The 26,877-nt window shown below is 39.3% G+C and overlaps 1 protein-coding gene across 3 annotated transcripts in view; it reads left to right on the top strand.

Annotated features, from left to right (window-relative positions):
- The window catches only part of PCDH15 (protocadherin related 15), a gene marked incomplete at both ends in the record, with an annotated part of 382,058 nt that overhangs the window by 219,568 nt on the left and 135,613 nt on the right, over positions 1 to 26,877 (top strand). For all 3 annotated transcript variants that reach the window (XM_080620329.1, XM_080620327.1, XM_080620328.1), the window contains 3 exons: positions 7,649 to 7,777; positions 22,503 to 22,808; positions 23,978 to 24,202. In XM_080620329.1, the coding sequence (XP_080476455.1) occupies positions 7,649 to 7,777; positions 22,503 to 22,808; positions 23,978 to 24,202 (660 nt within the window). The remainder of the gene's footprint in view (positions 1 to 7,648; positions 7,778 to 22,502; positions 22,809 to 23,977; positions 24,203 to 26,877) is intronic.

Here is a 26,877-nt window from a genome sequence, read left to right as displayed (position 1 = left end):
GATACTTCAAATGACCACTTCTAAATGTATTCCAGTATTTCAGTAAGCTCTGTATTTCTAATATTATAATGATTGTGTTTCAAGGAGACTTGAAGGAGAAGAAAGGTTCCCCTTTGTGTTCAAGACATAAAAGTATTGCTGCAGGGTTGTGTTGTTAATAGCATGCTTCCAGAGCAGAGAGTTCCCTGGATTTAGAAAAAAACTGTCAGTTAGGAGACGTGCTTGTAAGAGTTCCTTATAACATACTGCTATGTTTGTCTAAGGTATGTGAACTGCTCCCCTGGCATGCACTTAGGTACAAAAGTTAGACCTGTAAGTAATTCACAACCGTGATTTTATGTTCAGCAATTGATTCAGAAGTTATCAGATGCAAAGACATGTTTTGGCCGCTACTCTGAGAGCTACTTTGAGTTGAGTGAGCGTCATCCAAACTAAACTATCTAGAATGGCAGGAAGGAGGATCCCAGAAACTACATGCCTGTCAGCCTGACCCCAGTGCCAGGGAAGGGTCATGAAGCTGGTCATCCTGAGTGAGATCACATAGCACGTGTAGCAAAACTGGAGGATCTGACCTAGTCAGCATGGGTTCATGAAGGGCAGGTGCTGCTTGACCAACCTGATCTCCTTCTGTGACAAGGTGACCTGCCTGGTTGATAAGAATAAGGCTGTAGACATTGTATATTTAGACTTCACTAAAGCATTTGACACTGTCTCCCACAAGGTTCTCCTGGAGAAACTGGCTGCTCAAGGCCTGGATATGTGTATTCTTCACTGGATTGATGGCAGAACCCAAAAAGTGGTGGTAAATGGAATTGCATCTAGTTGGCAACCAACCACTAATGGTGTCCTTCAGGGCTTTTTATTGGGGCCAGTGTTGTTTAATGCCTTTATTGACAATCTGAATGAGGAGATCAAGTGCAGCCTCAGTAAATTTGCAGATGATACCCAGTTGGGTGGGAGTGTTGATCTACTGGAGGGTAGGAAGACTCTGCAGAGAGATCTGGACAGACTGAATAGATGGGCTGTGGCCAGTGGTATGAGGTTCAACAAGGTAAAGTGGTGGGTCCTGCACTTGGGCCACAATAATCCCATGCAATGCTCTGGACTGTGGGAAGAGTAGCTGGAAAGCTGCTCAGTGGAAAAGGACCTGGGGGTGCTGAATGACAACTGGCTGAACATGAGCCAGCTTGTGTCCAGGCAGCCAAGAAGGCCAGTGGCATCCTGGCCTGTATCAGAAATAGCATGGCCAGCAGGGCCAGAGCAGTGATCATCCCCCTGTGCTCAGCACTGGTGAGGCTGCACCTCAAATACTGTGTTCAGGTCTGGGCCCCTCACTACAAGAGAGATAGTGAGTGGGTGGAGCGGGTCCAGATAAAGACAGCAAAGCTGGTGAAGGGCCTGGAACACAAGTCTTATGAGAAATGGCTGAGGGAACTGGGCTGGTTTAGTCTGGAGAAGAGAAAGCTCAAGGGGGGGGGACCTTATTGCTCTCCACAACTATCTGAAGGGAGGTTGTAGTGAGGTGGGGGTCGGTCTCTTTTCCCAAGTAACAAGTGATACAACATGAGGTAGCAGCCTCAAGCTGCACCAGGGGGGGTTTAGGCTGGATATTAGAAAAGATTTTTTCTCTGAAAAGGTAGTCAGGCATTGGAACAGACTGCCCAGAAAAGTGGTGGAGTCACCATCCCTGGAAGCATTCAAAAACTGTGTAGATGAGGCCCTTAGTCACACAGTTTAGTGGTGGACTTGACAGTCCTGTGGGAATTGTTGGACTTGATGATCTTAAAGGTCTTTTACAACCTAGTTGATTCTATGAGTCTGCACACACCACAGATTATCAGATGCATCCCATTAAAATTCTCTTGAATGAAAAAGAAGTATTTCCAAAATCATAGAATCATAGAATAGTTAGAGTTGGAAAGGACCTTAAGAGCATCTAGTTCCAACCCCCCTGCCATGGGCAGGGACACCCCACACTAAACCATGCCACCCAAGGCCTCATCCAACCTGGCCTTGAACACTACCAAGGATGGAGCATTCACAACCTCCTTGGGCAACCCATTCCAGTGCCTCACCACCTTCTCAGTAAAGAATTTCTTCCTTATATCCAATCTAAACTTCCCCTGTTTAAGTTTGAACCTGTTACCCCTTGTCCTGTCGCTACAGTCCCTGATGAAGAGTCCATCCCCAGCATCCCTATAGCCCCGCTTCAGACACTGGAAGGCTGCTATGAGGTCTCCACGCAGCCTTCTCTTCTCCGGGCTGAACAGCCCCAACTTTCTCAGCCTGTCTTCATACGGGAGGTGCTCCAGTCCCCTGATCATCCTCGTGGCCCTCCTCTGGACTTGTTCCAACAGTTCCATGTCCTTTTTATGTTGAGGACACCAGAACTGCACACAATACTCCAAGTGAGGTCTCACGAGAGCAGAGTAGAGAGGCAGGATCACCTCCTTCAACCTGGTGGTCATGCTCCTTTTGATGCAGCCCAGGATACGGTTGGCTTTCTGGGCTGTGAGCGCACACTGAAGCCGGCTCATGTTCATTTTCTCATCGACCAACACCCCCAAGTCCTTCTCTGCAGGGCTGCTCTGAATCTCTTCTCTGCCCAACCTGTAGCTGTGCCTGGGATTGCTCCAACCCAGGTGTAGGACCTTGCACTTGGCATGGTTAAACTTCATCAGGTTGGCATCAGCCCACCTCACAAGCGTGTCGAGGTCCCTCTGGATGGCATCCCTTCCCTCTTGCATATCAACCGAACCACACAACTTGGTGTCATCAACAAACTTGCTGAGGGCGCACTCAATCCCACTGTCCATGTCACCGACAAAGATGTTGAACAAGACAGGTCCCAACACTGATCCCTGAGGGACACCACTTGTTACTGGTCTCCAGCTGGACTCTGAGCCATTGACCACAACTCTTTGCGTGTGGCCATCCAGCCAGTTCTTTATCCACCGAATGGTCCACCCATCAAATTGATGTCTCTCCAATTGAGAGACAAGGATGTCGTGTGGGACAGTGTCAAAGGCTTTGCACAAGTCCAGGTAGATGACGTCAACTGCTCTGCCCCTGTCCATCAGTTCTATAGCCCCATCATAGAAGGCCACCAAATTGTTCAGGCAGGATTTCTCCTTAGTGAAGCCATGCTGGTTGTCCCCAACCACCTCCTTGTTTTTCATGTGCCTTAGCATGCCTTCCAGGAGAATCTGCTCCAAGAGTTTGCCAGGCACAGAGGTGAGACTGACTGGTCTGTAATTCCCTGGGTCATCCATTTTCCCCTTCTTGAAAATGGGGGTTATATTTCCCTTCTTCCAGTTGTGGGGAACTTCACCTGACTGCCATGATTTTTGAAATATGATGGCCAGTGGCTTAGCAACTTCATTCGCCAGCCCCTTCAGGACCCGCGGATGGATTTCATCAGGTCCCATGAACTTGTGTACATTTAGGTTTTTAAGATGGTCTTTCTTGAACCAGATCCTCTCCTACAGTGGGCCTAGGGTCTTCATTCTCACAGTCCCTGCGTTCGCCTTCCAAGACTTGGGTGGTGTGGTCAGAGACTTTGCCAGTGAAGACTGAGGCAAAGAAGTCATTAAGAACCTCAGCCTTCTCCAAATCCAGTGTAGCCAGTTCTCCCGATAGTTTCCAGAGGGGACCTACGTTGTCCCTAGTCTGTCTTTTATTTGCATTGTACCTATAGAATCCCTTCCTGTTATCCTTCACATCCCTAGCCAAGTTCAATTCTAGCTGGGCCTTAGCCTTCCTCACCTGGTCCCCAGCTTCCTGGACAACATCCCTGTATTCTTCCCAGGCTGCCTGTCCCTGCTTCCACCTTCTATAAGCCTCTTTTTTCCACTGAATTTTCCTGAGCAGCTCCTTATCCATCCAAGGAGGTCTCCTGGCCCTCCTGCTGCACTTCCTTCTAGTTGGGATGCAACACTCCTGAGCTTGGAGCAGGTGATCCTTGAATAACAACCAAGAGTCTTGGGCCCCCGTGCCCTCTAGGGCTGTATCCCATGGAACCTTACTAAGCAGGTTCCTGAAGAGGCCAAAGTCTGCTCTCTTGAAGTCCAAGGCAGTGAGCTTGCTGCACGCTCTTCTCACTGTCCTGAGGATCTCAAATTTGACCATCTCATGATCGCTGCATCCAAGGCTGCCCGGAGCGTCACATTTCCAACCAGCCCTTCCCTGTTGGTGAGCATGAGGTCAAGCATGGCGCCTGTCCTGTCAGCTCCTCTATTACTTGCAGAAGGAAGTTGTCTTCCACACAATCGAGGAACCTCCTGGATTGCTTGTGCCGGGCCGTACCTTCACTCCAACAGATGTCAGGGTGGTTGAAGTCTCCCATGAGAACAAGGGCCTGTGAGCGTGAGGCTGTTCCTATCTGCCTATAAAGTGCTTCATCCACAGATTCCTCTTGATCAGGTGGTCTGTAACAGATCCCCACAGTAATGTCCCCCATCGCTGTTCTCCCTTTAACCCTGACCCACCAACTCTCTGTTGACTGCTCACCCGTCCCCAGACAGAGTTCCATACTCTCCAGCCTATCCCTAACATAAATAGCAACTCCCCCTCCCCACCTGCCAGGCCTGTCTTTTCTAAAGAGCCTGTAACTTTCCATTCCAACACTCCAGTCATAGGAGCCATCCCACCATTTTTCTGTGATGCCTATTATATCATACCCCCGTAGACGTGCACACATCTCTAATTCCTCTTGTTTGTTCCCTACTCACTGTCTTAAGCCAATGGGGTTTTCTATGCCATATTTCTCCCAGTTTATTCAATCTAAGAGGTTTTATTACCTTGTATTCTGTGGAATCAAGTTAGTTTTGGGAGATTGATTTACATTCAGTGAGCATTGCTCATAAGAGCAAATGTTCGGAGTGTTTTTTTGTGACAATGACACATAAGTTGTAAAGTACATTTTGCTTACATGAATTGAATGTGAGAATGGAAGTTTCAGAAAAAAATTAGCAAATAACTAAGCATAAGCAAATATAAGAAGCCAACTTGAAAGCACCTTTTTGTTTGTTTTGAAATATTCTCTGTTCATTACTTTTTCAGTATTAAGTAGTTACTGTATTTTTATTGTGAACAGATATGTTTTCTTCATTTGCTTCTGTAGAAAAACTGTAGAAAAACTCCCACTCTGAAAGAGATATATTGTGCCTGGGTATTACTTATGCCACTTGTGTGTGTTTGGCATCTGCTGTTTTCTGTGCCAGTATCAAGAAGGGTTGCTAAGGAAGCCTTCTAGCACAGATGTCACCTCAATGAATATGTAGTACACAGCAAACACACCAGCCAGATTTATAGCTGTGAAGAGGCACCTGACTCCAGTACCACTGACTGGACTGCTTGCCAAGTCTGAGGATTTGGAAGGTGAAGGAGATTGACCTGTTACAGGATCTCTCCTGCAGAGAGTAAGTTATCAGATTGAGCTGGTGATGCATCAATGAAAGCATGAGCAACTGCTATTAAGATAGCGAGTACACCATTTGTTCTTTGCAAGTGCTTTTCCTATGTGGCAGAAACAAGAAACTTGCCCCTTCATGAAAATTAGACAGTCATCTACATTTATTTACTGTGGTCAGTTACTGCAGGAACCTGTAAAGGTGTAAAACTACTTGAGGTTTATTACATGGGAGGTACTGCACCAGAAGTTGTTTCTGAAAAGGCATACAAAGATGCAGGTTCACATTCACACTTTTTAATCTTTAAATTTTTATTTTTTTTTAAGGGAGGATGGTTAAAGGATTCTTTATGAAAACTGTGAGATGCCACGACCAGGTTGGTTAGTCTCAGCTAAAGCAAGAGACTTTTTTCAGGGGTTAGCGACATCTGCACAGTGTAATTGCCATAACTCTAACGTCATTTGGATTTCATTCAATGTAGCTTTATACAAAGTAGTGTGGTATCAGAAGGCATCTAGATACAACACAGAAAAGCTGATTTAATACACTGTGTTTGATTTTACACTGCATTTCACAGTAACAGTGTAGACATCATTATAAATATTATATTGTCACTAGGGGATTAGTGCAAAAATGTCTGGACAACCAGCAATAGTAATCTGCAGCAATGAGGCATCAATATTAAACTTCACATGCTTCTGTCATCCATCTCCCTTTCTATACTTGTCTAACAAGCTGTATTTATAGAATAAGATAATTTTATTTTCATATGAACTGAATGGAACACTGAAGGAAGCATTCATGCACTACTGACACTGTGTTACAATGCCAGGTTAGCCTGCCCATCCACTGCTCCATCAGCATTGGTTTACACCACTATCAGTCATGCCAGATGCTAATATGTCTTGCTTATGGGGAAGATGCTGTAGCCTCTGGACTATCTGTGCCTGTGCTTCTCTGTTCTCACAATGAAAGGCTTTCCTAGTGTATAATTTCAATCTTCCTTACTGTGTTTTTTGCCTAATAGCACTTCTCTTTGGTGGATGAGGAGTACTGATCATTCTTTGTGTTTGCAACCCTTGTCAAAGGCCACAGAAACTTGCACTATTAACCTCATATAATAAGTTTGAGCAACAAAAAGAAAGGCATATTTTTGTTGCTCTTGCCACAATACTTAAACTCATGAGGCTCAAACTGAGTTATTTCATCTCAATGCAAACTCCTCAACTTGAGAAACAGAGAAGAGATGCCAATGCTTAGGCGTATTCTGAAATAACTATCTGCTTGAAGTAACTGGCATTAGTGGATGTATCTGCTGTGATCTTAAACTATAATAAACCTGAAGTTGTAGTTCACAATGATACTTGCTGCTGTGCTAGATTTGAATTTATGGAATAAAAGTGTCTTTGGTAGAAAAGATGTTAGCATTTGATGAATTGATTTAAGATATAGTAATGTATTACAATAATGTATTAAATACAACAGTGTGGCATTTTGTGACTGAAACGATATCTAGGACCAGTGAAAAGGGATGTGACTTGAGCTGTGAAGATCTGCAAACAAAATATTTGACTTTCCAGTTGCTTTGATTTGCATAGGAAATTTCGGTAGGGAGCACAGATACATTTTGTTGAAATTGTATATGTGTTAAATATAGTTGATTATGCTATACCCACTAGGCATCTCTCTGTATGTTAAAGTTGATGTGCCAGTGCTTAATAGCATGTTAGTGTGATATGGGTGAAGGATGATACAGAGATCTGAGCTGATGCTGGCTGAGCTCACCATGATGCTGTGGTAGCATGATTGTGCAAACTAAGAGGCTGACTGATCATCTAAACTAATCATTATAGTATCATATTTGGTTAGTAAAATCAGTAATTTCTTTCCAAGTTTATAGTTCTGGCAAATTTTAATATTTCTAGATTTTTCCCCCACTCAGAATGGATCATCCTTAAAATACATATAAGAAGTAAAGTTATCTGATATCCTTTGTGCATCTCTGATATATTATTCAGTCTCAAGCCTGTTTTGTCTTATAAGACACATAGAAATAAACTCTTCAAATGAATAATGACTCCTATTTCACAAAACCATAAAAAAAAAATTGATAGCCTGTATATCTGTGATTCTGTACTGGATCATTGTAATACATAGCAGTAGGGTTGCTGATCAGTTGTAATCTGTGCAATTGTAAAATAAAGATAATTTGTTCATAATGTTATCTTTCTCTGTAGACTTCAACTGCTACCGTTAATATAGTGGTGACGGATGTAAATGACAATGGACCAGTTTTTGATATGTTTCTACCTAAAAACCTGTCTGTACAGGAAGAGGAAGCCAATGCTTTTGTTGGTCAAGTAAGGGTAAGTTATTAACTGTGAAGAGTTAAATTGTTTATTACCCAAACTGCCCAGGCAATTAGGAATGACCACAAAATAATTGTGCCTTAGACCAACTCACATCAAAATGTGTTAGGTTTAAACACAAACTGTCTGTTGTCAGTTTGCTTAATATGCTTTTATGCTTCTTTTCTATGCTTAATATCGAAAGAGCTTTTTTCATTTACAAATAGCATATTAAAATACTGGTTTTGAAGACACACCACTGTAAGAGCTTTCTTGTAACATATTTACAGTGTTACAATATTGTTGCAATGTTTTTATACTCTTACTGATTTATTTTAAAATATTTTTCTAACATACTGAAAGAGTGATATATATGTATATGGGGTTGTCACACATATAGAAAATTTTAAGGCCATTAAAGGGGAAAAAACAGTTAAACTGTTGACTGAAATAATTGATCACCTGTCATGGAAATAGATGGCACTTGAAGCATGCATCACTTTTTTTGGAAAAGTCATTTTTTTCTAAGATCAGGTGAAAGAAGAAAGTATGAATTGTTTAGGGTTTTTTTTTTTACTATTAGTTGAACATAGTGTTTCATATTTCCTTCAATGATTGAATAACTTTGTGGGTTACCATGAAGGTTGGATGCAGTAAGAGCTGCAGGTAAAGGATAAATTTGGAAACGCGTTTTTTCAGGAAGTTAGGCAAAAAAATCTGCCTTTCTTTCCAGTAGCAACCATATCAATAAAAAAATGGTAGCTCCTTAACTGCTGTATTAGCAGTACCTTCAGAAAGAATAGAACATTTTGGGTATCATAGGAACGAGATTGGAAGGCAAATAACCATAATAACCATATCTCTTTCCAAATTTATATTGCTAAGACATCCATCAGTGTTTCTTGTCTATCATCTTTCTTGTTAATGTTGTGTTGTTTTTGTGTGAACTTCAAATGTTTTCTGGTATTTATAAGTTAAAATAGTGGTTTTTTGGGATAAGTTTGAGTTTCCTTCCAAGTTTGTTCATTCAAGTTTAATTTCATTCAAGTTATACTTTAGGTTTTGTAGGCTTCTTCAGTACAGTTCCATTTACACTTATGCTGAAATGGTTCTACATGTGTCTATGCTGTGCTTGCTGGTATCATTTAAGGTGGGTACTGCTCTGAAGTGGTCCAAGATCAGGTGTAATTTTTAAGTGAAATAACTTCTGTCAGCATTGATGAAGACTACAATTTTTCTAAAACATTTTTTTTTTTTTAATGACTGATTGAAATTTCAGGCATGTCAAAGGCTGTTTTGAAGCCTTGGATGTATATAAATTAGGATCCCCACAATTAAATCAGTTTTCATAAATTGGTAAGTTACTGCTTTGGGTTTTGTCATTGTATTAATCTTACATGGTCATCTTTCATTTTGCATCTTAAAATGCATGGATGTGATATTTCAGATCAGTAACAAATATCTTTAAAATTAATTTTGAGTTTTGCCGGGTGCCCTCAAGGTTCAATAATCTACTCAAACACTAGATTGAGTAAATAAAACAAGTTATTGCAATAGAACCTCTCTGTCTTGTAAATTAGTATAATTTCTAAGTTGTGTTGAAGTGAAAATACATAATGAAATCTTGTAATAGCTTATTCCTAGTTGTGGAATGACAGAAACTGGTTATGTCATATTTATCACCAGTCCTAATTCCCAGCTGTTGTGGTTTAATCCCAGATGGCAACTAAATACCATGCAGCCTCTAGCTCACCCACCCCACACCACCGGTAGGATGGGGAGGAGAATCAAAAAACAGGTGAAACCCGTTGGTTGAGATAAGAACCATTTAAAAATTAAAATAAATAAAGTACAATAGAATATTGCTACTACTAATAATAATAATAATGAAAAGGGTAATAACAAGGAGAGAGAGATATAAAACTAAGAAAGCAACAAGCAATAGTGATGCACAACACAATTGCTCACCATTCACGGACAGATATTCATCCTGGTCCCTCCTGGGTAATTCCCCACAGTTTATATACTGGGCATGACATGCTGCGGTATGGAATACCCCTTTGGCTAGTTTGGGTCAGGTGTCCTGTCTCTACTTCCTCTTAGCTTCCTGTGCCCCTCCTGAGAGACTGAGAAGTCCTTGACTTAGGGTAAGCATTACTTCGCAACAACTAAAACATTGGTGTGCTATCAACATTTAATCATAGAAATCATAGAATAGTTAGGGTTGGAAAGGACTTTAAGATCATCTAGTTCCAACCCCCCTGCCATGGGCAGGGACACCCCACACTAAACCATGCAACCCCAGGCCTCATCCAACCTGGCCTTGAACACTGCCAAGGATGGAGCATTCACAACCTCCCTGGGCAACCCATTCCAGTGCCTCACCACCCTCTCAGTAAAGAATTTCTTCCTTATATCCAATCTAAACTTCCCCTGTTTAAGTTTGAACCCGTTACCCCCTTGTCCTGTCACTACAGTCCCTGATGAAGAGTCCGTCCCCCGCATCCTTGTAGGCCCCCTTCAGCTACTGGAAGGCTGCTATGAGGTCTCCACGCAGCCTTCTCTTCTCCAGGCTGAACAGCCCCAACTTTCTCAGCCTGTCTTCATACGGGAGGTGCTCCAGTCCCCTGATCATCCTCGTGGCCCTCCTCTGGACTTGTTCCAACAGTTCCATGTCCTTTTTACCTTAGATTAAAGCCAAAACATAGCACTGCACCAGCTACTAGGAAGGAAATTAACTCTGTCCAGCTGAAACCAGGCCACCAGTATCCATATGGAAAAAGCTTTCACTTTAAAGCACAAATACTGAATGTAATTTCTACTGTTTCATATTCACAATTGCTAGTAGATAGTATAGAAAAGAGTAATTTGGGCATTTGGAAATTTTTTCTTGCTTCAGTGAGATTATTGAAATAATGGTGATATCTGTTTAGGTGTAGCTATAGTGTTTGAGGATATTCTTTAAAATCTGTAATAGCTTTTGTTATGATGTGCTTCACAGTACATTAGAACTGCAGTAGGTATGGCAGAGGTTTCTATGGGAATACATTGTGTATTAGAAGCTGTAACGTGGGTAAAATATAAAGACCTATTTTAGATGAAAATAGCCTGGTTAAAGAACGTAGTCCTTATTGTCTCATGCATTTTCACTACCAAGAATTGAACCACTGACTGGCATGTCTGCTTTTCAGAATGTCTTTTACTATATTCATTTGAAACAGAAACCTGAAATCCACCAGAATAAGCAGTGAGATAAATAATTCAAAAACAAACAAAAAAAAAACCCAACTAACCAAACCCCCCAACCCCAAACCAAAAAACAACACAAAACCACCAAACAGGTTCAGTGGTGTCTCTTTCCATTTTGAATGTTGCCTTCCCATTTTTTATGGGGAAAAATATAGCAATATACTACCTTAAAACCCAAAGAGATATGGACCCTGCTGTTTATTGAGGCAGAGGACCTAGTGATGAAAGATAGAGGAAAGGTGCTCAACTACTTTGATGCCTCAGGGTTTTTTTTACAGGTAAGGTTTGGTATCAGGATCATCAGCTGCCTGAGCCCAGTGGTCAGAGTCTAGAGGAAGGAAGCACTACCCATTGAAGTTATGGGCTGCTTAAGGAAATAAGACGTAAGCATAATACAACATAATGACCTGGATGCTGAGTGATTGACCAAACTGCCTCCAGAGGTTCCTCTCAACTGAATTAATTTTTTTTCTAACCAGCTTATTATTTGAATGTATTTTATAGTGAAATTCATTATTTTCTTTGTGCAAGATCCACAAAAATCAGTTCTTAAGTGCTTTGAGTATTATGAGCAGCTACTGCCCCCCCCAGACCCAAATGCTAGTTGACTTGATAGTAATGCTGGTAAGTCTGATAATGCATTCATTCTATGATGTCAATAAGTAGAAAGGTTCAGCTGTAACAAATTTATCAGTGCCTAAATAAATGTTAGAAATAATCTGGATAATGTGAAAAGCTATTGAAATGTTTTTCCCATTCTTGACATTCTATACGGGCTTCTCTTTCTTTCTTCTCATGAGACCACAAAACTTCATGTATCTTGTCTGCTCATCTGTTCTAAACAAGTGATCAATTTCATTCACCACCCTTCTTTTGTTCTCTGTCCCCTAATACAGATAAAGTTATAAGCAATTTGGGGTATAAAATCAATTAGGTCAAATGCTCCCATGAATAACTCCTGCTGCAGACAAGACATTGCTCTGCTCTGCTCTGTTTTCTTTGTTTTGAGTGGGAACTTAAAAGACATTCCTATAAGAGCTTACTTAACTTGTTTCCCAAGTAGATGTAGAACAAGGGCAATGAAAGATTTTCTGTCAAAAAGGGATAGCTTGTTACAGGCAGGGAGGCAATAGTCCCAGTACGAAGTGCTCTCACTCTGGCCACTCTGATGGCTCTTTGTCTGCCAGCAAGTTCCTGAAGGCACTCCATGCAGGCATAAAAGTGCTTCCTGTGGGGATTTAAGTAGCATATGAATATTAAAAGAACAAAAGCCAGAAAGGATAAGGCTGGAAGTGTAGTGGGTGTATTTCAAATCCCTTTTATTTTACACAGTGTTGCCTAAATTGGGGCAGTTAGAAGTGTATTAGATTCCCTGCTGTTCTTTCATGTCTGATCATGGGGACCCCCAGCAAGACAGGAGGAAAATTGCTGCATGAAGTTCCCTACAAAAGATCAACAGGAAACAAAATGCTTCAAATGGGAAAATTGAAAATTAAATGCAGGCACCTTATAGTCTACTGCAGTCTAAAACAGCTGAAGTCCTGTTGAAGATAGGACATCTGAATTACTCGTGTAGTATAGTGTACTATTTATCAGTACCAGGTGCATAGGAGGTAAAAAAGTGGAGTGAAATTTAGGTGAGGATCAATGTATCAACTGCAAAATTACATTCTTGTTCAGTGAAAGACAGCCCTGAGTAGTTTGTTACAGACTGCAAAAATGCAGTCTGTGGTTAAATAAGAAGCTGTTGACCTGATGGGGCCCAGAAGAGAAAAACATATCACTCAACTGAAGTTTTTGATAATCTGTTTTTTATATTTATCCATATTCTTTCACACACATCCATTGTTTGTTTATTGTAGGCATATTTTTGTGTCACTGATCAGCGCTATTTGAAATCTCCAATGTTAACACTTTGGTATCAAGGGGAGGTGAAAGAAAATGAGAAGGCAAATATGGATAAAGAATTACATGGCAGTGGACAAACCAACCCTTGATCAGATATTCAAGTATCACTGGACCTTAGATCTTCCCCAAAATTGAGACAGTGTAAATAAGCTCCAATAATGAAAATGGTTTGCAAACAGTGTGTGCAATACTTCTGTCATCTAGTTTAGTTTTTAAGTGAGAAAAGAAATGCTTAAAGAAAGTAAGTTGCTATTTAGAATGGAACTATTCTAGCTATTGGAAAAGTGGGCTTTGGAGGACTTTCTTAGATTGTACTGTACAATGGAAATATTTTGCTTTTCTATTTACATGATAAATATCAATTCATACCTGTGGTATATATCTGATAACATCTGTGCACTACAGAAAAAAAGCAAGGCAAAACTGCAAGACAAAAAGTGAGGCAGAGACAGTGTATATGGCATCAGTCTACTGATTAGACGTTTTCCTTTAATGGCATAGAAGTATTTAACATGTGTAAAGAAGAAAACTGTCCCTTTTGAATACTAATGAAATGTAATTATGATGCCAATTTCCTAACAGAGCTTTTTGTCTGTAAATATCAGTGAATTCTTACAAGCTTCTATTTTTATTTAAATTCTTAGGGTGGTAAACCATGCAAGTTTCATGATTTAAAGCCCAGTTTAAATTTCACAGATGCTAGTAAAGCTTATGGTGTTGGACTAAATGACCTCTAGAGAGCTCTTAAAACTACATGATTCTGTGTTTCTCTATACAGGAAAACTGCTTGAAATGCTGATGAGGTATTACATTACAAGATTTTCTTTTAAAAGTCTAGAAAGGAATCTCTACCTAAATCACCATTATCATGTTTTCTGTGTGAAGCTTATAGAGGAGGGTGTGATTTCCCACAACCTACACTGTAGATTACACCTTACCTGCATTATAAGTACCATCTAATATAGGTAGAAACAATGCAAACAGCTGGCATTTTGAAGTCAGAATCCATAAAAAATTAATCAGAATCTAAAGTCACAGAATAATAGCATGGCAGATGTACCACAACCACAGAAAATTCTGATTTTTGTATTTGGTTGCAATATGTGCATCTGTATCACTATTATATCTGTTACCACTTGGTATGACTACCACTGTGTCTGTGTATGTAGGGATGGGGTGCAACTTTCCAGTGCGAAATAGCTCTTAAACTGTTATTCTTGAGCTTTGGTTTATGCTCATTTCTGTAAATTCCATGTAGTTTCTTGATTGGATCATCACAAGGTCATTTTGTTAGGACCTCGTGATATCATTTCCTTGCAAGCTTATAAAGCTGTCCACATGGTAGGTTTTTCAGCATCACCTCCCTTAAGATCCTTATAGGGACGCTGGTGACAAAGACTTTCATAGTTTCACATCAGATAAGAATTATTTCCAGTACAGCATGAATGTGCTCAAGTCTTGTTGCAAGTGCTTTTATTCTTTCTTCCTGCCCAGTCCATATCAGCTTTTTCAGCCCTTAATACCTGATCATGGTGAAAGAATGATAGCTTCTCTGAAACACTGTTTTGGATGTGCATGATAGGGCAAGCTTGTGCCAGCTTGTCTGAATGCTGCTTTTTAAAATTGTGTGCAAAAGAGGTGCTGGAGTTTGCTTTTGGTTTAAGCTAAATGATATGCATCTTGCCTTCTTTAAAATGAAAATTCTTAGAGAATATCTTCTTTTTTACCTGGAAGGATGAAATATGCAGAAAATGGTAATTTCTATAACCGAATTTTATCTTTCTTTCCCCTTAATAGTCAGTTTTATAATTAGCTGTCACAATAATTATCAAAGGCAGCTTCTCTACTTAGATGGTGAGAAGAAATGAAATGACAGCTGTTGCTGAACTCTGTCAATATTCCACGTGCTTTTAGTTGGATTTTTACCTGTTCGTTAACAAGCAATTTCCTTTGGCCTCTTAAAAAAATAGAAGCTTGACGTCCAGATCTGTGGCATAAGAAGAAATAGATGTGGTTGTAGATTTATCCTGTTTTTTTCTGTCTTAGACCAATAGTGGTAGGCAGGATTAGCTTTTTTCTGCAAACACCCTAGGGGTTGTATAATTTGTGGAGGGTATTTTGCATCATGCAGCTGCAGCCATACTCCCTTTGCTTTTCAGTGGTTTCTTGAACTTAGGTGAGTTTAAGAGACAAATCAAATAGGTTTAAAAAGCTGCTTGCCACTCATAACAATGGGTAAATGGGGTGACTTCTAATTAATTTCAAAAGCTGTGTTCTTGTCTTTCTTGTTTCTAACATTTGTGTATTATTTTACATCTTTGTCTTTACAGTAGTAACATTTGTGCTTTAATGCAGTGGAAATTTTGATACTTGTTATCAGAGAAGTATTTCAACCATTTTCACATTCATGGCAGTTGATAGTTGAGAGTCCATGGATTTTTGTTATGAAAGGAATTCTTATTTTTGTCTGCCTGACAGCCTGCATCCCAATGTGATTTTAAGCCCTTACATCTGTTTCAGCCTGATGTATATTAAATCTTCTGAATCAGTGGGTTTATGTCTCTAATACATGGCCATTTGGTATTTTGATGGCTGATTCTGTTTGTTTAGATTTGGCTGTTCAAATTTCTGTCACTAAGGTAAGAAATAATGGCTTACCTGAGTGTACAAATTAGAATGATTTATACTGGGCTGCCAAACTTTTGACTGTAGTCTATCATTATACATGTTCTGTGACTCAAACAGTTGTCTAGATTAGTGATTCATTTTTTGAAGACTGCATGGTATAAGAAGTTGAAGATTTTTCTTGTGCTGCATCAGATGTCTTTTTTCTAATATTCATATCTTATGGCCTTTATATCTGTAATTGATATAAGAAAACTAATTTCCTCCAAGTATTCTTCTGTGAACAAGAGAAGACAATAGAACATAACTGAGAGTGCTTTAGGAGTCTGACTGGTGAGATAAGTAGTTTTAAATTCAAAAGTTGGCTGTTATGTTCCAGCTGGAATTATAATCCTCTCTACTTAGGTGGTCTTATGAGGAAAGACAGCAGTCTAGAGAAATGACAAAAATAACTTTTAAATGGATTAACAGAGAAATGTTTGGAAGACCAGCCAAATGTGGAGATTTTAAACAATATATTTCATCTGTGATTTAGACAGCTTTGGTTTTTATATTTGCTGGTATGTATGTTCATTGGTTTAATCTCTGAAACACTTGATCATATCATTGCTAAAGAACATACTAATCTTAAAAGCAAAATTTTTAATCATCTTTCAACTAAAAACAGGCACTGCAAGTTCCTAAATTTAGAATTTGATTGCATGCCAGACTGAAGAAAGTCTATTTTTAAGTGTTACAATGTGTTTAACTTTTGTAGGAGGTTCCCCAGTCCATTAAATCATGTTTTCTAAGCCATGAGCTTTCCGATTTTCATTTATTTTAATTTATATTTGCTTGTAGAGTTTAACTGTTCTTACTGTATATTTTTATTTAGAGTCACATTTAACTGGTTTCCAAACTAACCCTCCAGGTGTACTGGAATTGGCATTGACTATGCAAGTAATTATCAAAAGTTTTCCAATCTTTTTTAATGGCTAAAATATGTCAGTATTTGAAAATTTACCATGTGTTACTTTTACCCTGCCAAATTACACTAAGTATAGTTATGAAAAAAATTATAAGCTGGTATGACTTGGTAAGTCATGGTAAGATACTTTTTCTTTTGAAAAGCTCCTGGAGAATATACTACAAAACCTGTAGTGTTTTTCAGAAGCAGGTGTGGGTAAGGCATTAGTTGTTCTCTTGCAGAAAGGGTTGGCTGGGAATTTCAAGATAACCAAAATTTAAGGGTGCTGCCTGTATTTCATTTTTGCCTCTCCAATGTTTTTAGACCAGCTACACCCAATTGGATTGGCCCAGCCAGTGATAAATCACTGAATTTGCCCCCATATATTACAGTATCCAATTTTATTTTATATTCTTTATATCATCTTTCTTCATCAAGTAATTTTGTGCAGGCCAATCATTCAGAACACTTTAGATTTATCACACATTGTAACTCAGCCTCTGACTCTTGCAGTGTAACATTGAGTTTTCTGGCACATCAGAATTTATATAGCAGAATCGGTTACAAAACCTCTATATACTTCTGTTTGAGCATCAACACAGAAGCAAAGCATTATATAATTTTGTATCTGAAACTTGTACAAAACCTGTAAGTATCTAAAAATTTTTTTCTTTGAATGATTAATATAATTTAAATCTCATTTTTATAGGATGGTCTGTAGAAATTAACTCTTGTAGGTTTAGGGGCTGCAAGGGAGTATTGCAGCTATCTGTAATGGGCATACAGCGATACCATGTATGTTTAGGAGCATGATTTATTAATTTAACTGCATGAAGCAAGAGAAAGTGTGTGTGAAACTTGATAACACTGGAAGGACGAAAGCATTTCATTGTTTCTTTACAACTTTTGATATTATTTTAAGCCCAGACGACAGAAATCTTTCAAAACAGTTGGTACCTTATGATCTTTTCTTTTGTGTAGAGCACGTAATGAATGAAATAGGGAAAGATCTGCATCCCTCCCTCAAGCTGCAGAGTTTGCTGGAATACTGGAGAATGCTGGTCTCCTGAAATGGTGGAATGGTGGAATGCTGATCTGGTGTCAGAGATCAGGAGTTTTGCTGGGGTGGGTAGGCATCATAGGGAACTTCTGCCCCTGAAAATGACCCAAAAGAAAATTTAATCTGGAGGAAGTTAGGTTGATGACAATGTGGTCCCTAAGAAGTGTTTCAACTTGCAGCTTTAGTGAGGGGGATACCTGTTATGTTTGCCTCTGCTTTATGGGCAAGTATGAATAACAACACACTGCCTTGTTTTGCTTTTTTCTGGCTCCATCAGTCTGAGCATAAATCCTCAATTAACCTACCTAAATCCTGTTACCCATTGTGAGCAAGAATTGTGGATATTAGCAGGAAGTTTCTTTTGAAAAGAATGATAATAATATAATTAATGTTGTTGACATTTAAGCTCTTGTCATTATATTTCATAGTTAATGATTCTTCAAGAGATATTTTTGTAATTCAGATCTCCCAGAATCGTGTTTTCAAGCTGTTTGAGATGGAGGAAGATAATTTGTTACTCTGGAACATTGTTGGTTTATATTCATGAGGGTTTCTTAATGATGTTGAAACACAGTAATGCAAATTCAGACTAAGCACAACAGATAAAGGCTCTCACCTTGTAGATGATTGTATCTTCAGTAAATGTGGGATATATTTTTTGAGGGAAATAAAGTTACGATTCATTGATATTCCTAGGTTTCCAGCTTTTTTTTATCAGGCAGTACTTTATGTTAGGCCCAAAAGAGATGGAAATGAGACTAGTCATGTAGATCTGAGTTACTAGAATAGTAGCAGTAGTTACTAGATACTCTTCAAAGGAACATGCTTTTCCTAATTCTGAGTAAACATAATGAGATGGGAGAGGTAGAAATGTGCATCTCATCTTTCTGCATCTCTTGCAGCATAGGAAAGAGCAGCCAGTCAGCAAGGGATAATTTTGTTTTTTTTAGTTTCTTAAGTCCAATTTATACCCCTGCAGATGCTCTCAGGTTAAAGAAAATGATTTACCATCAGCCTGTATAAAGCAGTCTCCTTTTGGTTAGGCCACATTGACTTAAGTGAATTTATGAGCTCTTTAGTTGTGTAACACTGGTGTAGTAAATTTGCCTATCAGGCTGCTTGAACCAGTTTCAGTAAGAACAGAAGAAAACCTTCAAGCATGTAGAGGGATGGTTCTGAATTTTTCTTTTCCTGGGAATAGCAAAATCAGCTTAGTTTCCTGTCCTGATTTACTAAGTGTGTTGCATGTGATTGCAAGTGATCAAACACTAGAATGTGTTGGCAGATCTTGGGGATAATACAGTGGGTGGGAACTCAAGTGTTGCAGTAGTGCTTGCGTGATGGTTGAGAGTTGCTCTCTTGCTTGTTACCTCTACAAGTTCTCTTGTTGCTCTCTTCTGCCTCTACAAGCACTTGAACTGATAATTTTCTTCCCTTTCAAAACTGTAGGGATGAGGGGAAGGAAGACTTGGGTTAGGGCTGGATGCAAGAAAAAAAAATTAACACGAAAACAAGGCAGAAATTAGTAGGTCTTTTTTCAGTTGCCTGGTGTTAAAATCCAGATGTGATGGGCGAAGAGCAAGTGATTGTCTTTGAAAATGTGGATTATCACTTGTGCTGCCCTCAAATTTGACACCTTTGATAACAGTGCTTGGAGGAATATGTTCTGCACATATCCTACATATACACGCAGGATCAAATGTGTAGGGATTTGAGCTAGGGTGAGACAGTCTGCACTGTGGGGAATAGAAAGAAACCTGGCCAGTTTTGTGCTCAATGTTTGCCTTGATCTTTTTTCTCCTACTGGAGCTTAACCTAATAGAAGAAATTATTAAGAATGTTGGTGTAGCCCAGAGAAAAATAATATTTGTGATTTTTATTTCATTTTTATAGCTAAAAATAGACAAGAGAACTGGTTGCTGGAGAAACCCCAGAGCTACAGAGATTTTGGGAGCATTTGGAGAAAATGCTGCCTAGAAAAGTCAGGTGCAGATGATGGCAAAGTCAAAACATCAGAGAGAGGTTCTTGATCTGATTTTGCAGTGTGCTGTTGCTCAGCTTGTGGAGTTAATCCTTTAAAGATCTACTGTGTCTATTCCTGGAAAGGCTGACATAGCCTGATTTGCCTACGAAGCCCGGATTCATACTTGTGATGTCTCTGTGCGGAAGCTGAGACAGAGCATGGAATATTGTAATTCCAGGACCTCTAAACTTGGTCTGAACTGAAGCAAGCCTGAAACTTGCTGGGATCCAAGATTTCTATGCTTTTGCTGTCTGGCTGAGGGCATATGGCTCAGAGATTAGTAGAGGAGCATATCATGGATGTTATCTGGATTATTCTCATAGTTTCCAATGATAGCAGTGTTTCAGGTTAATTTTAGAGGTATCTGTGGGAATTTTGTTTGTTTGTTAACTCTGGCTAATTAGGATCAATTCAATTACTGTAATAGGGTTTTGGCTTAAATTAGAGGCCAAGTAAGAGGACTGACTTGCCACGTGTGTTGGAGAATAAGTCTTATGAAGGTGAATAGTGCTGTTAGTGTCTTATCCAGAAGCTCTGCAACTTACTCTGTGTTTCCTACACTTTTTCTTTTAGTGGGTCCAAGTGTCTGTTACTGTTTAGTTTAAACTTTTCCTGACTAGCTTTCTGGTGGTTTTCAAGAATGTCATCTAGGAAGTCTTTCTGCCCCAAATCAGTTATTTCTGTGGAGAATATAGAATTGCTTATAAACTAAGCAAATCAAACATATATTAAAAGATCACAGAATCATAGAAAGATGTGGGTTGGAAGGGACCTTAAAGATCCAACCCTCCTAGACCTTTCACTTCCACCTCACCTTCCACTAGACCAGATTGCTCAAAGCCCCATCCAGTTTGGCCTTGAACACTTACAGAGATGGGGCATCCACAGCTTCTCTGGGCAGCCTGTGCCAGTGCCCTACCACCCTCACAGGGAAGAACTTCTTCCTAACTGTGAAAAATTGGGGCTGTTCAGCCTGGAGAAGAGAAGGCTACGTGGAGACCTCATAACAGCCTTCCAGTATATGAAGGGGGCCTACAAGAATGCTGGAGAGGGACTTTTCATCAGGGACTGTAGTGATAGGACAAGAGGGGGAATGGGTGTAAACTTAAACAGGGGAAGTTCAGGTTAGATACAAGGAAAAAGTTCTTTATTGTGAGGGTGGTGAGGCACTGGAACGGGTTGCCTGAAGAAGTGGTAAATGTTCCATCCTTAGCAGTGGTCAAGGCCAGGTTGGAAAGGGCCTTGCGCAACACAGTCTAGTGTGAGGCATCCCCGCCCATGGCAGGGGGCTTTGAACTTGATGATCCTAAGGTCCTTTCCAACCCTAACTATTTCATGATTCTGTGATTCTATGATAATGTCTAATTTAAATCTACCCTCTTTCAGCTTAAAGCCATGTTGATTAACAGGATGTGTTATCCATAGACTGGTCATTATGAAGTTGTAGCCGTTACTGTTTAGCACGTTGATGTAGTGCAGGGGGAAAGCACAGTGAAAATTTTCTTATTAACAATTCTAATTAGCTTTTAATTGATTTTGAGGAAGATGAATGGTTTCATTACAAAGTCTTATAATGAACACCTTCACTGGAATTAAACATTCATGGAAACTTCCTGACAGTTGTTCAGATAACAAAACATGAAAGTCTCTTATGATATTCTCAGGTGTCTGTAGCCTCATTTATAAAGTCAAATGAAAATACCTTGGTCACAGAATGCCCTTTGTTTAATTTACATAACCTTATTTATCAAGCAACAATTTAATTAAGAGGAGGAAAAATAACAGGTCAGCATTCAACCTATGTTAAGGTCCTGGTAGCTCTAGGAAAAACATTAATTTTTCCCATCCCTGTAAAGGCAGTTATGCAATAGCAAGAATTATTTGGCTGATACTGAAATTTGAGACTTAGTTAAGTATCTGAGAAAAAAGATACCAACTGAACAAAAAATCTAAATAGTTTTCTGTTGCAATCATCTGCCTCTTCTGATTTGAAGGACAATAAGAATGAGATGGGGTTACATTTGGTTTTAAAGAACATGATAAACTATACAAAGTTTAGTTCTTCAGAGAGGAATAATTAAAATATCATTGACAAACATGTTAAGTAAAAAAAAAAAAATCTAATGTGTGCATTCTAGCTATCAGCTGACTGCGTCTGTCTTTCATCTAAGTATGTACTACATAATCATCTGGGCAGCAGTGAAACACCTAAATCATAGAATCATAGAATAGCTAGGGTTGGAAAGGACCTTAAGATCATCAAGTTCCAATCCCCCTGCCATGGGCTGGGGCACCTCACACTAAACCATGTCACCCAAGGCCTCATCCAACCTGGCCTTGAACACTGCCAGGGATGGAGCATTCACAACTTCTCTGGGTAACCTGTTCCAGTGCCGCACCACCCGCACAGTAAAGAATTTCTTCCTTATATCCAATCTAAACTTCCCCTGTTTAAGTTTAAACCCATTCCCCCTTCTCATATCACCACAGTTCCTAATGAAGAGAAATCAGTGTAAAATGAAACTTCTTCTCAGACACTACCTAATACTCAAAATACTTCAGCATTTGAAGTTTTTAGGGCTTTACTTCATAAAGGGCTTTAACATCAGGGGCTTTACTTCATAAACATCTAGTTTGTCTTCTGCTTAAGTGCACTGTTGTCCAAGGCTGAGCAACTAAATGTGTATTTTTTGTTGACTTCCAGTTGTGATCCAGTAAACCTACCTTCTGTCACTGCAAATTAAGAAATTTATTTATTTTAAAACACCGAAGAGATGCAAGCTGCCATAAACAAGAACTGCTGAATAGCTACACAAGCATTACTATTCTGTAGAGTATTACCTTAGATTACCTTGTTACTCCCATGTAGGTATGCCCCTTGTAGGTATTTAAAAAATGTAGTACAGCGTGGTTCTTTTTTCTGTTTCTTTAGGCTACAGACCCAGATGCTGGTGTTAATGGTCAAGTTCATTACAGTTTGGCAAACTTCAACAATCTTTTCCGAATCACATCAAATGGTAGCATTTATACAGCAGTTAAACTGAACAGAGAAGTAAGGGACTACTATGAACTTATTGTTGAAGCAACAGATGGAGCTGTGGACCCCCGCCGTTCAACACTAACTTTAGCGATCAAGGTACTGGATATTGATGACAACAGCCCTGTTTTTACCAATGCTTCCTACACTGTCTGTGTGCCAGAAAATCTACCACCAGGCACTGTCTTCTTGCAAATAGAGGTAAGAAAGCAATATGGTGAGAAGATGTTTTGTAAATGTTCTGCAATACTAACCAAGTTCTTATTTAAATAACTTGTCAGTGAGACTGCAGTAAGAGATTGCAAACTGAAGTAGAGAAAGTTATAATACTTAACAGACTGGAAAATGCATGATATTTAGAGAGATACATAAAAATACTTTGAAACTGAGGTTCATTTAGAAATAAGAGCAATTATTAAAAAACAAAGAAACAACAAAACCTATATTGGTGTTGTAATTTCTTGGAAATGTTTTACACATTTGAAGTGCCTTTGGTTTGTTTTTGGAAGCTTATCACGTTAATTCTACCTGTTTACATTAGCAGCAACAGAAAGCCTTATCTCTACTGATTTAGACACTTAAACCTAGATGTCTAACCTCATGTTAGACAGTTAATGGAGAGAAGTATTTTCTTCCAGAAGCATTCCGTCCAATACCAAGATCATCATCTAAGATAGCCAGGGCAAAGTCAAATGAACACCTGGAGGTGTTGTCTTCTCCTCACTAACTAAACTCAGAGGAGTGAGAGCTGTTCAAGGAAGAGGAAGATCTCTAAAGACAGATGAAATTCACTTCCTGCAAGCAGTCTATATCCTCCTAATGTTTTGGTCAGCATCCTTTAATGAGAAGAACCTGTACCAAAACAATTTCAACAAGAATGGTTTTCTCTGAACCTGACTGCAGATAAACCTAGTATAAAATTACAGCAAAAGCAATCACAATACTTCCTATCCTGATGGAAATTTAGATTCTTTTTCTAAATACTTGTATAAAATAAAAACATCTGTCCTGCCAGACAGGGTGAGATAAAATATCTGCTTGGCCTAGCATCCTCTCCCTGGCAGTAGCCAATATCAGGTGCTCAGGGAAGAGAACAAGAACAGACTGAGCTTCCAGAATCCTTCCCAGAATACTGTGTTCATTTCCTTGCTATGGGTATCTCTGGATTTTACAACCTTAGCTGGACTTGTCTTCCATGTGATTGTATAATAGTATTAAATGCATCCAATATTACTAGGATAACATAACAAAACTAAAGTTGTTTGCAGTAGTTTGTTTTTTCTGTGTTTTTTTAATCTAGTGGGGATTTTTTGTAAAAATGGATTTTGTTTGATTGTAAGTACTTTTTTTTTCTGTATGGCATGTTCTAGGCGAAAGACGTTGATCTTGGTTCTGATGTTAACTATCGAATACGAACACAGGAAGCACTACAGTATTTTGCACTGAACAAGTATACAGGCGAGTTATCACTTTTGAAGTCCTTGGATTACGAATCATTCTCTGACACAGAAGCAACTTTCACCTTTCTTGTGGAAGCCTTCGACAGCAAGGGCACTATGCCACCTGGTCTTGCTACTGTCACAGTGAGAGTAAAGGTAAGAGGAATAACTTCTCAGTTGATAACATCATCTTCTACTTGTTATGAAATACTTCATCAACCCTTACAGGTGACTTGAGGAAACAGCAGAGCATGCTAGCAGTATGTCTGCTTTCCTGCTTTTTCACTTGTGTGGAGCTACTTCCTTTTAATGTTGTCAACTTGTTCAGTTAAACATACACTTTATAACAGCTATAATTACTTTTCTATATGCCATTATGTAGTTAAATTTTGGATCACGGATTTATAAAGTACAAGAATACCTGACACATATATAAATATTTAGTCCTTTAGAATCCCTGAAAGGTTGAAATAAGTACCTAATGGAATTGTTTGCAAAAATAACACCATCACATTGCAGTTAAAGCTCTCATAAATTGTAATTTTATGAACCACTCAAGTGTATCGAGTGCTGAAGTGGCACACCACATCCTATATTTCAGACTCTGCTACTTGAAAATACAGAGCTGCAATGGAACAGGCTTATTTAGTGGTCTTGCACAATGAATCGTTTTTATACAGTGAGTTACAGCATCACCTCTGGGTTTCAGTTATCTCAGCAGTAACATAGGGATAATGGTATTCTGTTTGGTAGTGATCCACAAATGAAAAGCATTTGTAGCTGAAACATTAGCACTTACCCATCTTCATTTGGTTGATGTACTCATGTCCAAGAGGATAGGATATTTTAGATGCTCTAAATCATGCCTCCTTGCATTTACAAAGGTGCCATTCTGGAGCCAGTCAGTCAAGTCCTTTTGTGCAGCTGTTTCGTTTTTGTTGACTTTGTCAGTGAAGAACTGTGAGCTGTGGAAGAGAAGAATGTTTAATTACTCGTATTTTAGCTAAGAGGCAAAAATTGTAGCAGGAACAAAAGCATAGCTCACAAATGTGAACTTCATATCTGGCAACTTCAGTTTAAATGAAAGTCTTTGGAACATATTTAGCATATATGAATCAATCTTGGGTTCAGCTTACTGTGTATCTGCAGATGCCATAAATCGCCACATGATTTTGAGTAATTCTGTTTGTCAGTCTCTACTGAGCTGAGAATTATTTTAGGGACAGTAAATGTCTCCAATTACTATCTTCAATGACAATGCAAGAAGGCTTCTGCAAAACCTTTCTGCCTCTGCAAAATTTCTCAGCCTGAGATGCAAGTTACCTATATCCTAATAGTCTGCACTCTTTGCTGGCAGTTTCCAAGTCAAAGGAAATATAGCTTTTGTCATCTTTCCCTGAGCCTTTTTACTTACATTTTTTAAGGAGGAAGTTGCTCAATTCTGTTTTATTCCTAAAAGAAACTTTTTCCCAGCACAGTGAATTTTTGAAAGAATTAAACATTTCTGTATGTTTGGATGGTTTTGTCGGATTTTTTTAAAGGTACTTATTTTCAAATAGAACTGTACTCAGAGAAACACTGTAGTCTGCATCATAGGGCTGGCCTAGCTGTATGATTGTGCGTTTGTATTGTATTCATTAATGACAGGGTAAAGGGAAGCAAGACATTTCAGCATGGTGGCCTTAGCATAACAGCAGCTTGTGCACTGTCAAAGGAGGTGATGTGGGAATAGGGAGTTTAAGAAGGGGATTAGCACAATCAAAAAATAGGTGTCTTGTTTTCCTGGGAACTCTTCCACACATGAGCAATAAAAAGGGAGCATGATGATACTTGTTTGGAAAGGCAGTATGTGAGAGACTGGAATACAAGCCTGGAGCCGGAAGCAGCAATTTCTGCAGTAAAAGGTGTTAAGCTGGGGACAGAACAGGCCCTAAAGTAAGATCAAGCAGCTTATATTTCAAATGAGAAAGGAATTAAGTCAAAGAAATTAAGTAAGTATTGTCATAGTCAGTGTGACAGACTGATCAGTGGACATAATTAAATATTGTATGTGTTGCTGAGAACAGTAGTATTTTGAGTGACAGTTGAGGAAATCGGAGAGGACTTGTGGAAGAAATGTTTTGAATATCTCATTTTGTTGGGCAGATGTCATTACTGGGTAATATGTCATATGGTAGAAATTCAGAATAAGGGATGTGTGGAGTAGAAGGAATGGTTTAATTTGGGCTTGTAGATGATCTTTCCAGATACAGAATTTACAAGGGCAGTGGAGGGGAAGGTGGAGGTTGAAATCAGAGCCTTGTGCTGTCGCTGGTGAGATGATAAGGATCCACAAGAGGACCTTGAATGGTTGATTCAAGACACAGAGCAGCAGAAGAAGGGCGCAGAGTCTTGGAAGCCAAGTGGGAACAAGAATAGCTGAAGTAAAAGGTGTATTGCAGTGCAGTTTGGTTTTGTTCTGAATGGAAAAGACTCCTGTTCCCTTTGTTCTGAAGGGGGAGAGCTGACATGCCTTTGCTGAGGGTTAAAAGTCTCAAGGAGCACAGAGAGGGTAAGGCACTAAAGTTCCCTTGAGAATAGAGGCTGTGTACACCTTGTATGGGGCCAACAGCCCATCCTGCCAGCCTGACAGAGGGAACTGATTTCTGTCCAGCAGCTCAGTGTGGATGTTTTCAGGGCACTGAATCAGGCCCAAATTTTTGAATGTATGACAGCACAAATGACATGTGGCATGTAGTAGTGTAGAGCCTCATGCACAGTGTATTGCCTATTCCAATCCAGGTTTTTATTCCTCAGCAATCTTAGCAGTGGTCCAAGGTACTGAATAGAGC

Source organism: Psittacula echo, assembly GCF_963264785.1.
Source record: "Psittacula echo genome assembly, chromosome: 6".
In the NCBI taxonomy this organism is placed as follows: domain Eukaryota; kingdom Metazoa; phylum Chordata; class Aves; order Psittaciformes; family Psittacidae; genus Psittacula; species Psittacula echo.
Note: the sequence above shows the minus strand (reverse complement) of the source record. Positions and strands in the feature narration are given on the sequence as shown.